We start from the raw sequence: 12,767 nt of genomic DNA, 5'->3' as shown, positions 1-12,767 counted from the left end.
TCACAGTCACTGACAGGAGAGATGAGTTGTGCCGACCCTGCACATTAGAGCACGGATCACAATTGTTAGTATTTTGAACTGAGGTGTGTTAAATGCTGAGAATAGTTATACTGATCGTTGGCATCGGTCCCGTGATCAGAAAGTGTGACCAATATTATTATTATTCATAAGTGTCAGTACTGATTTATGAAGTAGGTAGGAATGTGGAACGTTATGTAATATTTTGTTCATGTAATTTTAACACTGCTCTGGCAAGAACTCGTGCACTAAATAAGTGGTAAGCATCCCTTAAAACAAATGTGCATACTCTTCACGGAATAGCAGACCTGTATTTTTCCACAGTCACAACAGTTGCATCACCACTTCATTAATGGAACACGATCGAGAGTGATCATCTGCACAGACAGGGACATTAAGAAGGTGAGCTACAGAGCCAAACTGTAAGCCCCAGCCACCGATGCACGGCTTACAGAATGGAGGTGTTGTACGGCCTCCACTAAATTATCTATCGTTGGCGTAAAATGTATCACAATGAAAGGTGAATATGAGGACTAGCACCAGCACCACGTTTCTTGATTACAGCTTGGTTTCTTTTTTCGTTTTGATGATTAAAACTTCATGACTAACCCTTGTAAGTGTAGAAATACACAAAGAAGTGCTCAGGAGAAAATAATTCAATAAAACGGACCATTATTTACAGATTAGTTGAAATTCCTGGAGTAGATCTGCAACCATAAAACACTTAAGCCAAAACTGATTTTAAGAGGTACTCACTAAATCCCATCAACATAGCAGCAATTTTTGAGGGAAAATAGAAACTGGAGACATTGTACAGCATCCTTCGACTGTATAATAATGCATCAGAAAAGGTTGGTGATGTATTAGTGGACATGGGCCCAAGCGAAAAGGTAGCAGTGTACAATAAGAGATCAGCTTTAGATAAGCTACTACCAATCGTTTTTTGCGCTACAGTTTTATTTTTGTTGCAGTCTGAGTGTATAACATTACTGAAAGAATTATGCCATTCAATGTCTGTTCTTCAGTACTGAATCCCATTGCTCTCATGCTAAAACTGTGTCTTGATCTGTCTTCTACAGCCACCCAAAGCAATGGTTCCCGAAGCATCCTCCTTGCATCCTCGACGTGGTTTTTAGATTTCTGTCACATACTCCTAACTGTGACCACACGCCATTCACTACAGCCCTAAGGCGCATCTCCCTCTAATGTCTCTGTGACCGTCGCCATGATCGGACTGCCATACTGGTGTCCCATGAGAGCGATGTCCCCACTTGCCTGTCACGATCTGATCACGTGAGCGCCACGTAGCGGTTCACAGTACCAAAACTTGAGGTTTTGATGTTGTAGCCTGACGATCACAATACTTTCCTCAGTGAATCCTATTTTCATGGTACTTTTGAAGCCTAAGAATTAAAGCAAAGGAGCATTGAGCCCAGGGGCAAATTCAGATTTTATTTGTTTACTAAAAAAAGTGTGTCAGTAAGAGCTGACATGTGAGGTGTCACCTCACAATGGTTCCTTTATGGGTGAGAGAGGCCCAACGTTGTAGCTAGCTCATACAGGAGGATAGTGTGCCTAGGAACTCAGGATGTGTTTGCTGCAGTGAATATTTCACTTTATACACATTTAAGCTCTGTGTAATATATTAAAGCTATTTCAAATATATTGTTAATGTCAGTTACATAATTTTATAGTGAGTAAAACGCTATGTATTTTTAGAAATATTTATATAACATATGGATAGTTACGCTATGCTTCCTCGATCGTGCACCAACTTGCACCTTGAAACAGAATATGGAATCTTACTGTGGAACAGGGGCGATTCTAGAAGTCAGTCAAGGGGTGGGGGGGGGGGGCTAATGGCGGTGGAGAGGGTGGTGGAGGGGGGTTGGGGGAATGGAATATCGTTTAACAAAAGGAGAGTTGGGATCCTCCACCGAAAACGGTAAAATTCGGTGTTGCTTAAAGAAGTTTTTGGTAACTGTTTTGGAGTGCAGGGTAAAAACGTGTCTACAGAATGTTTGTGCCCGGAAACATAATACGATTTGACCCAGATGTCCGGCGATTTCGAAGTTTTTGCCTGGGGTCTTCAATTTAAGTGTTGGTGGGCATACCAGGCATATTCAGCTTTCTTGATTATTGTGTTACTCGTACATTAATATGCATCCAATATATATTAATAAATAACAAGACGCCCATTTTAAGCTAAATTATATTTATTGGTTTAGATAGTAAGCTATTTGCCGCTCTTATTCTTTTGTTAAAGTGTGTTTCAAATACATTGTAACCTATATTGCTACATAATTACTAACAAAATGAGTGAATCTGTTGAAGTAATATATTCGCTGATTTCTGAAGTCATTTTATCCAGTGTAATATGATACTCCATATGGGGGGGGGGGCTATAGCCCCACAGCCCCCCGCCCCCTTGCCACCGCCCCTGCCGTGGAACATGTGATAGTTGCAAATGAACTGAGTTTCTTTAACGTCTTAACAATTCCACCTCGCCTCCAAAATGTAAATTTGTGTTTCCAATACTTTGTACTTTAAAATGTATTTAACTTGTAACTGGTTTTTGATTATACTTCTGCTTATTTGATTTCACGTACTGAATATTAGCGTTTAATAGAGTAATAATGTAACAGATAGCTGGAAGGAGGTGCGACGAACCCTCTAACGGGCAGTTGATTGTGAATTGTAGAGTAATCATGTGGATGTAAACATGGGCTCTAAAATGCGTTCCTTAAGAGTTATGATCATTTCTTTATCTTAGATACTGTGAAATAAATCTTCTCTACCGCATGCTCTTTGATTTACATATTTTGGGATGAGGTAGTATACATCCAAAACAAGAAAAAATTGTTTAGTTAACATGGGTTCTAAAATGCATACCTGAAGCGATATGAGCTGTTGTTTGCTAGAAGAGACGTGTCTCACAGTAGCGAAGATGAAAAAATACCCATACCTCATAAGGTATACACTTTAGAGTCCACGTTCGCTAGACGTTTTTGCTTGGAATGATCGTTCCCTTCATATCAAGACAATTCACTATCACAGTCCACACGATAAATACCAGACAAGATCGCTACGTCGACTAGCAGTATAACAACTTCCAAATCCAAGTCCGCAGGCAGGTGTACATAAATGCTATGTGGATAGCGTGCAATGAGTGACATCCAGGTAAGCACCCGATAACAACTGATCTGGCGTAAGGAAGATGCAGAAATAACGGGTTTTTCCGCAGTCCCGCGTTTGCTGTTGCGTCCGAACTGGCTGTTGGCCTTTCTTGTGCTGCTGTTCTGTTTTACCTTACTCGTTATCATTGTTACCGAAACTTTACATCCGGAGTAGTTGGCGTCATCTCGTTCCACGCGAGTCCCAAGAGAGCGTATGTGACGGTTTCGCAATCACACTGTCTTCTGGTAGAAGATGCGCTCATAGGCGCGTGGCTGATCCGTTCTAGCTCGGTGGATGGGTATTTTCGCGGCAAATGCAGGAAGGGACGGAGTCCTTCAAAACTCATGTGTACCTCCGCAGCGTTGTTCCATACGCTGCCTACGTACTCCTGGATGGAGTGGAGCTGAAGCGGCGTGTGCACCGCCTCAGTACTGGTAACTCTTAACTTGCAATTTACATTGACGTGACAAAAGTCGTGGGATGACTTGTAATATCGTGCCGGATCACCTTCAGCCCGCCGCAGTGCACCAACTCGACGGGTCATGGACTCAACAAGTCGCCAGAAGCCCCTGCAGAAATATTGAGCTATGCTGTCTCTGTAGCTGTCCATAACTGCGAAAATGTTGCCGGTGCTGGATTTTGTGAACGAACTGACCGCTCGACTATGGTCCATATATGTTTGTTGTAATTCATGTTGGACGATAAGGGTGGCCAAATCATTCACTCGAACTGTCCAGAATGTTCTTCAAACCAATTATGAACAATTGTGGCTCAGTGACATGGCGTATTGTCACCCATAAAAATTGGCTGCAAATGGTATCCAAGCAGTCGAACGTAACCACTTTCAGTTATTGGTCCGTTCAGTTGGACGAGAGGGCCCAGTCCTCCCATGTAAACACTACCCACAACATTGTGGACCCACCACCAGGTTGCACAGTGCCTTGTTGACAGCTTCGTGGGGTCTGCACCACACTCTAAACATAGCACCAACTCTTATCAACTGAAATCGGGATTCATCTGACCAGGCCACGTTTTTCCAGTCGTCTATGGACCAATCAATATGGTTACTCACACAGGACAGGTGCTCCAGGCGATGTCGTGCTGTTAGCAAAGGCGCTCTCGTCGATCGTCCGTTGCCATCTGACGGATATATTCGTCGTACGTCCCACATTGCTTTCTGCGGCTATTTCACGCAGCGTTTGTCGTCTATTAGCACTGACAACTCTACACAAACGGCGCTGCTCTCGGTCGGCCACTGCGTTGTCCGTGGTGAGAGGTAATGCCTGGAATTTGGTATTCTTGCCACACTCTTTTCACTGTGGATATCGGAATATTGAATTCCCTGTCGATTTCCCAAATGGAATGTCCCATGCAGCTAGCTCCAACTACCATTCTGAGTTCAAAGTTTATTAATACCCGTCGTGCGGCCTTAATCACGTCGGAAACTTTTCACATTAATCGCCTGAATATGTCAGATCGGCCAATGAATTTCTCTTTCATGCATTGTGTAAGCGATACTAGCGCCATTTGTATATGTGCGTATCGCTGTCCAATGACTTTTGCCACCTCAGTGTAAGATTAAAATTCTAGACTTTGTATTTTCCCTTCATTCTTCGTGCATGGTTTTGTGTCTGTTCCTTATGTATGGCAGTAAAATATGGTGGACCCAATTACTGTTACCGAAGTAGTATTTTTTAATATTTTATTTATTTATTTCTTTATTATTGCACCACGTTAGTTCCGAAGGTGACGTGGCCATAGCAGGATGAGCCGCAAGTTGCCTTTGTTGCTGAAGATTCTGATGTGTATATTTGGAGAGTTATCAATCTGTTTGTAGAAAGTCTTGCAGCTTCTCGACACCGTCCTTTCAGTCGCGGTACAGAAGCCCGTGGGTGGGTAGTACCGAGCACCCTCTTCTTAATGATAATGGCCTGCGGTTTGCTCAGGTTCAAAAACAGCCGTCACGGAGTTGATCTATCACTACTTGAAGTCTTCGTTGCCGTATCTGTGAATTTAAGTTCTCGGTTCACAAGGCCGTGTCATTAGCGTATAAGGCCGGCTTCACCTGTGGTTTCATGGGAATGTCTGTCGTGTATAAGGTCTACAATATTAGCCCAAGCAGCGACCCTTGAGGTACGCTGGTGACATTGAAGTGACGTCGGCACCACGTACATACGCCCTCCAGGTAGTGCCTAGTAGTCTCACGTGTTTTTTTTTTTTTTGTACTGCGTGTATTACCAAGTTAAACAGTAGTCTCTCATGCCACATGAAGTCAAAAGCTCTGGCGACATCAAACGGCAAGGCTCCAAAGAACTCGTGGTGGTCGAAGGCGTCCATTGCATCCTCCATCAAGCGCAATACTTGGTCAGCTGAGAGTGCCCTTTCCGAATTGGACATCTTGTAATGTTTTCAGCTTCCACATGGTCTAGTAGACTTCGGAGGAAGAGACTCTAGAATGCCTTGGATACTCGAGAGACTAGGCTTATCGGCAGACAGTTTCATAGGGATCGTACGTCTGTTACAGGCTCGGTGATAGCTACGATCTCTGCACGCTTCCATACTGCAGCCTAGCTGCCGATCCTCATTATTGCGTTGAAAAGGGACGCCAGGTTGTAAACAGCTGCCAACGGCAAGTGTAGAAGCATACCGTCGGAGATGAGGTCCGTCCCTCCAGCCTTGCTTAGTGCTAAGCGGCGATGATGGCAGCGGGTTGATCTGGTGTTAGCAGATGTCCCTCCAATATGACTACACTATGTGATCAAAAGTATACCGACACCTGGTTGAAAATGACTTACAAGTCAATGGCGCCCTCCATCGCTAATGCTGGAATTGAATATGGTGTTGACCCACCCATAGCCTTGATGACAGCTTCCACTCTCGTAGGCATACGTTCAATCAGGTGTCGGAAGGTTTCTTGGGGAATGGCACCCCATTCTTCACGGAGTGCTGCACTGAGGAGAGGTTCGATGTCGGTCGGTCAAGCCTGGCACGAAGTTGGCGTTCCAAAACATCCCAAAGGTTTTCTGTAGGATTCAGGTCAGCACTCTGTGCAGGCCAGTCCATTACAGGGATGTTATTGTCGTGTAACCGCTCCACCACAAGAAGTGGTGCTCGATCGTGTTGAAAGAGGCAATCGCCATCCCCGAATTGCTCTTCAACACTGGAAAGCAAGAAGGTGCTTAAGACATCAAAGTAGGCCCGTGCTGTGATAGTGCCACGCAAAACAAAACAAGGGGTGCAAGCGCCCTACAAGAAAATTACACATTACGACATTCTTCAACCATCGGCCGTCTCTGTCAGTTAACAGACGAGGTCGGCCTGTACGCTTTTGTGCTGTTCGTGTCCCTTCACGTTTCCGCTTCACTATCTGATCGGAAACAGTAGATCTACGGATCTACCAGTGTGGAAAACTCGCGTACAGACGTATGACATAAGTGACACCCCATCACCTGACCACGTTCTAAGTCCGTGTGTTCCGCGGAGCGCCCCATTCGGTTCTCTCACGATATTTGATGACTTCTGAGGTCGCTGATATGGAGTACATGGCAGTAGGTGACAGCATAATGCACCTAATACGAAAAACGTATGTTTTTGAGGGTTTCCGGATAGTTTTGATAACATAGTGCAGCTGCTTGTGGTTTATTGGCGGATGTTCGATTCCCGGCGGGGTTAGGGATTTTCCCTGCCTCGTGATGACTGGGTGTTGTGCGATATCCTTAGGTTAGATAGGTTTAAGTAGTTCTAAGTTCTAGGGGACTGATGACCATAGATGTTAAGTCCCATAGTGCTCAGAGCCATTTGAACCATTTTATTGGCGGATGCTTAAGGCCCGCTTCCTTCAACACCCCCCGCCCCGCCGTTGAGCCATTCTTATAGCATGGCAAGGCTACCCATCGCTAGATCCGTCGAATGCAGCAGAAACATCTGATAAAATTAAGAATCCTGCAACTGCTATCTCACGTTACAGCAATAGCGTGTTTACAGGCATACCGTGTAGAGTGGCCTGGATTTGTCGCTCGAGTGCGGCCCGTATTTGGAAGGGCCTGGCGCGTGGAGGGAGAGTGCGGCACACTTCAGCAAGAGGATTACGGCCGTCCACGAAAACGTGTTGCCCCAGCAGCGCGAGAGCGCGACGGACAGTGTGGCGGGCTGACCGGCGCCAACCAGAACAAGCAATTGAACGCCACATGTGAAGCCGACGATTAGTAGCGGTGGAGCCACGTGGTACCGGATGATGTCGTACGTCTTGCCCATCTCACAGGACACTGCGCCCCACGTACTGCAACATAAAACAACACACATCCATTTAACTCCTCATCAAAATCATGCATAAAACAGCTTATCCTTAAATGGTAGGTGTTAAGTTTTATCTGCTATTTGGAAAAAGAAACAATCTGCTACTGCATACGACATACAGATCATTAACATTTTATACAGGGTGTTACAAAAAGGTACGGCCAAACTTTCAGGAAACATTCCTCACACACAAATAAAGAAAAGATGTTACGTGGACATGTGCACGGAAACGCTTAATTTCCATGTTATAGCTCATTTTAGTTTCGTCAGTATGTACTGTACTTCCTCGATTCACCGCCAGTTGGCCCAATTGAAGGAAGGTAATGTCGACTTCGGTGCTTGTGTTGACATGCGACTCACTGCTCTACAGTACTAGCAGCAAGCACATCAGTACGTAGCATCAACAGGTTAGTGTTAATCACGGACGTGGTTTTGCAGCCAGTGCAATGTTTACAAATGCGGAGTCGGCAGATGCCCATTTGATGTATGGATTAGCACGGGGAAATAGCCGTGGCGCGGTACGTTTGTATAGAGACAGATTTCCAGAACGAAGGTGTCCCCACAGGAAGACGTTCGAAGCAATTGATCGGCGTCTTAGGGAGCACGGAACATTCCAGCCTATGACTCGCGACTGGGGAGGACCTAGAACGACGAGGACACCTGCAATGGACGAGGCAATTCTTCGTGCAGTTGACGATAACCCTAATGTCAGCGTCAGAGAAGTTGCTGCTGTAAAAGGTAACGTTGACCACGTCACTGTATGGAGAGTGCTACGGGAGAACCAGTTGTTTCCGTACCGTGTACAGCGTGTGCAGGCACTATCAGCAGCTGATTGGCCTCCACGGGTACACTTCTGCGAATGGTTCATCCAACAATGTGTCAATCCTCATTTCAGTGCAAATGTTCTCATTACTGATGAGGCTTCATTACAACGTGATCAAATTGTAAATTTTCACAATCGACATGTGTGGGCTGACGAGAATCCGCACGCAATTGTGCAATCACGTCATCAACACAGATTTTCTGTGAACGTTTGGGCAGGCATTGTTGGTGATGCCTTGATTGGGCCCCATGTTCTTCCACCTAGCTCAATGAAGCACGTTATCATGATTTCATGCGGCATACTCTACCTGTGCTGCTAGAACATGTGCCTTTACAAGTACGACACAACATGTGGTTCATGCACGATGGAGCTCCTACACATTTCAGTCGAAGTGTTCGTACGCATTTTGAACATTTCCTGTAACAAAGTGTTTGAAGTCACGCTGGTACGTTCTGTTGCTGTGTGTTTCCATTCCATGATTAATTTGATTTGAAGACAAGTAATAAAATGAGCTCTAACGTGGAAAGTAAGCGTTTCCGGACACATGTCCACATAACATATTTTCTTTCTTTGTGTGTGAGGAATGTTTCCTGGAAGTTTGGCCGTACCTTTTTGTCACACCCTGTATATGACTATAATAAGCGCTCATGGTTACATATGATATACGACGTGTGTAATTGTAAGGGTGTTAACCACTGGAAACATAGTATAAATATCGATGTATCCAGACATTCTGTCTCATTTTTGGTTCGCCTAGTAAACATTAATAAGCTGTGTAATCGCCAGTATGTTGAATGCCTCCAAACAAAATGTTCGAACGAGACTGTATAAACAGAACTAAGGTCATAAGTGTTCGATAAATTTTATTGGCAATATAATATATTTCAGTATTTGACAACAGGTACAATTGTCTACAAATGCGCTGTATCCGTTTATTTCGTTGTGTACATCTTTCAAAAGAAATAAGGGAACAAGACTTTGGGTGTCAGCCATTCTACACTAAGCAATGCTACCTTTTATGTAAAGTTTTTTGCGGGAGTTGTACAATTATTTCTCCTATGTTCATGTACTGTGTGACTTTGTGGACCTCGTGTCATATGGATGTGAATGGAAGAGAAAATAGTTGTTGTGCATAACTATATACAAGACCGTGGAATTCATTTTGCAAGCAGGAACACCATCCCTTCAGACAAGATTGTGCCAGAACGAGTAGTAATGGACAACGGACAGAAGATAAGTAAAAGAATATTTAAATAATATGGTCGTAAGTGCGTGACAGTTCTAATCTTATTCCCTCATTTAGTGTCAAGGTGTTGAGAAAATGACACAAACCAGACCACAGTAGAACTTAGTAAGGTTTCCTCGCTTGCTTTTATTTATTTCCATTGAACATTAAACATGCTGGATACTACGAATACTTGTGTTCAATACTAAAAATACGTGTAATCGAGGTGCATATCTTTTATGTGATGTGTTGTCTGACTAAGGGCTGAAGTTCCCTTTGAATAAGCCCGAGTAATTAACACCTAATCATACGGTTGAGAGTATGTATTGTGGTTGCTGTGCTGGAATTTAGAGGTATTTTAATAGTGAGAAAAAAGGTTTTGATATATATCAGAAATCTTACGGTCGTGTGTAAAACAGGTCACCAGGCTTTATCAACTCGCTCCAATCACGAAATCTCATAGAAAACCGAGTGCGAGAGTGAATCCACTTGAATGTATCTGAGAATAACATACGTTATGAAGTTTTATTAGGACTGTCTTCACTATATCTAAACGACAACAAATATAAAATATCTCGCTGAGTCCGACAGTTGGTATACACAAATTTTCACAGTTTTCAGTGACTACTTTGGATTCGGTAAGCAGTAAGCATATTGAAAAGCAATCCCACACCTGAATTTAAAAAATAAGAATGATAGTTGATTTCAATATGTCTGTCATCGCTGAATAACTTACCCTCGACCAAAGTGTATTTCAGACTCATTACCAATTAGGATTTTATTTCGAGCACAATAATCTGGAAATCTGTTTTTATCTCTACAACATTTTGTAAGCGACACTCAGACTTCTGTGTATCGATTTTATGAGACTGAGTCAACAGTTCATCGAATTATCAATTGATGTGCTTCACAAATGTGAAAAGTTGGTATCGATCGAAAAACAAACCACCGTCAAAATACGAAAGTAAATTTCAGTGAATAACGAAGTTTGCACGAGCAAAAAAATCAACTCACAGAACCAAAATATTTTTCCACAAAAGAAAAAGGATTGATCTCCAACGGTTCTCAGAGCCTAACTACGTTCTATGTCATCATAGAACTTGTCTTCCACTACTCCCTGCGTATGAGAATGGTGCAACAACATTAAGCTTGGATGCCGGAGAGCGCCAGTAGGCTAACGAGAGAGTTTTAACCAGTAATGAGGGGAGGAAAAACTATATGCATAAAATTTCAAATATATTTCCGCGATCCGTTGTAACATTTATATCTGCTAGTGGAAAATTAATTTATACAGAGTATAACCGATAACTGTTTACAACGCACCAAAGTTGTGTAGAGGAAGTCAAGGTGAACAAGGACACTTGTGGAGTCGGGCAGCAGTTCCAAACTTAACATCTGAGGTCATCAGTCCCCTAGAACTTAGAACTACTTAAACCTAACAAACCTAAGGACATCACACACATCCATGCCCGAGGCAGAATTCGAACCTGCGACCGTAGCAGTCGCGCGGTTCTGGACTGCAGCGCCTAGAACCGCGTGGCCACCGCGGTCGGCTGGAATCTATACACTAATTTATGCCCGTTGTGCCGCAGCGTCGCGTACTCGTGTGACAGATGAGTTGCGCATCACTAGGTGCTTCGGGAAGATACTAACAGTCTCGAAGAATCAGACGTTAAGGATGTGATGGATTTTACACAGAGCGGCCGCTCAGTGAGACACAGATACCAGCTCACCGACTAATTTTCGAGAAGGATCTCTACCTGGAAGACGAATAAACTTTCCGGGGCAAGAAGATGTCTGACCACGCAATGTTATTACGGTCCTGTTCTACTGTAAGTGTTCGGTCGGTTTGCTGACTGTGCCAGAAACTTTGCCACATGATGAGTTAACATATCTCCACTGAACGGCCCATGTTTGATAGGTTTGTAATCCTATCTTGTCTGAGCTTTTAACCATATCTTCTACTTTATTTGTCTGATTCCAAATTATAATAATCAGGCACATACACCATAAAATATCCTAGCAGTGACGCTACAGAAGACACTTGTAGACCGGGAGAATACGAAGTTTTCCCCATAAGATACATTACAGAGTTAATGACGGTAATAAGTGGAGTCACAGTATGTCTGGCGATCCATTTTTGTACGTATTTCTGGTTCTATTGATGCTGAAACAGTATCTTACACTGAAATAGGTAGTGACCTTTCCGCAAATGATAATCTGGGATAACGTTCCGCTTTTCTGGTGTTGTCCGAGACATCTTCTGCGAACAGAAGATAGATTCCTTTTTATAGTCTTCGCGCTTTTGCTGGACATGGCTCTGATTCGAGAAATTTGGATTCTGCGAGAACAGAAACTAGTATGCTAATCACCGATAAAGAACTGTGAACGCTTAAGAAGCTCTTGGTGTTGTGTCTGGTGACCTCGCCAATTGCTAACTTCTCATCCAACGACGGTTGTGTGCTTCCGAAAACGAAAGGAAAATACCTCTTTTCAGCTGTAATCTAATAATTCCTATTTATTCCATACATTTTGGGGATACCTTCGACTTGCGACTCGCATTTCCATTATGTACGAAGTAAGTACAATCAAAGCCCGACAGTTGTATGTGAGGGGTGCTCGGCCGGACAGAAGACTACCGAGTCCGTGGAGCGCTTGAGGTGGTGAACCAAAAAGCAGTCGACGGAGATACAATTTACCAGCACCACGATACCAACAGTTTCACAGGACAGTTTTCTATCGAAAGTGGAATCGCTTCCAAGCACGCAGTTGATGATACAGACACACTGATAGTGCGGATGGCAGAATCCCTGGCTTCTGCTCACAAGTGTCGCAATTGTGGAGGACGACGTTGAACTTCCTGATAGTAATGATGGGTGTCCGAATTTCCCCGCTTCCACCAGTGTATATTTCTTCCACCTAGGGAGACGTACAGCCCTTCAGCTCCTCTACAATCTGCAGAATGCCATTGGAGCTGCAGCCCAGCAGTACAACGTCAGAGTTTACCAATACGTGCAGCAGTGGATCACAAACTGTTTGGGTCCATAACAGTGGGAGTGGAAGCTGACATCAAATGGGTTGGCTCCCAATACCATACTGAAACCCTCGGCTGCCGAGACTCATGTACATTACTGCATATAGAATTCACATTCATCTTTCTATTCAGTGTCATGTACGTAATACGTGGTAAATGTAATTTGTTAAAGCCTTCTTCAAACATGCTTTTCC

General features: G+C 43.7%; 1 protein-coding gene across 1 annotated transcript in view; it reads right to left on the bottom strand.

Annotated features, from left to right (window-relative positions):
• LOC124722551 (7-dehydrocholesterol reductase) overlaps positions 1-12,767 on the bottom strand; it is a 131,250-nt gene that overhangs the window by 96,427 nt on the left and 22,056 nt on the right. The window contains exon 2 of the mRNA XM_047247692.1: positions 7,186-7,474. Coding sequence (XP_047103648.1) covers positions 7,186-7,449 — 264 coding nt within the window. The 5' untranslated portion in view covers positions 7,450-7,474. The remainder of the gene's footprint in view (positions 1-7,185; positions 7,475-12,767) is intronic.

Source organism: Schistocerca piceifrons, chromosome X, assembly GCF_021461385.2.
Source record: "Schistocerca piceifrons isolate TAMUIC-IGC-003096 chromosome X, iqSchPice1.1, whole genome shotgun sequence".
Lineage (NCBI taxonomy): Eukaryota > Metazoa > Arthropoda > Insecta > Orthoptera > Acrididae > Schistocerca > Schistocerca piceifrons.
The sequence above is the reverse complement of the archived record's forward strand: the minus strand, read 5'-3'. Positions and strand labels throughout refer to the sequence as shown.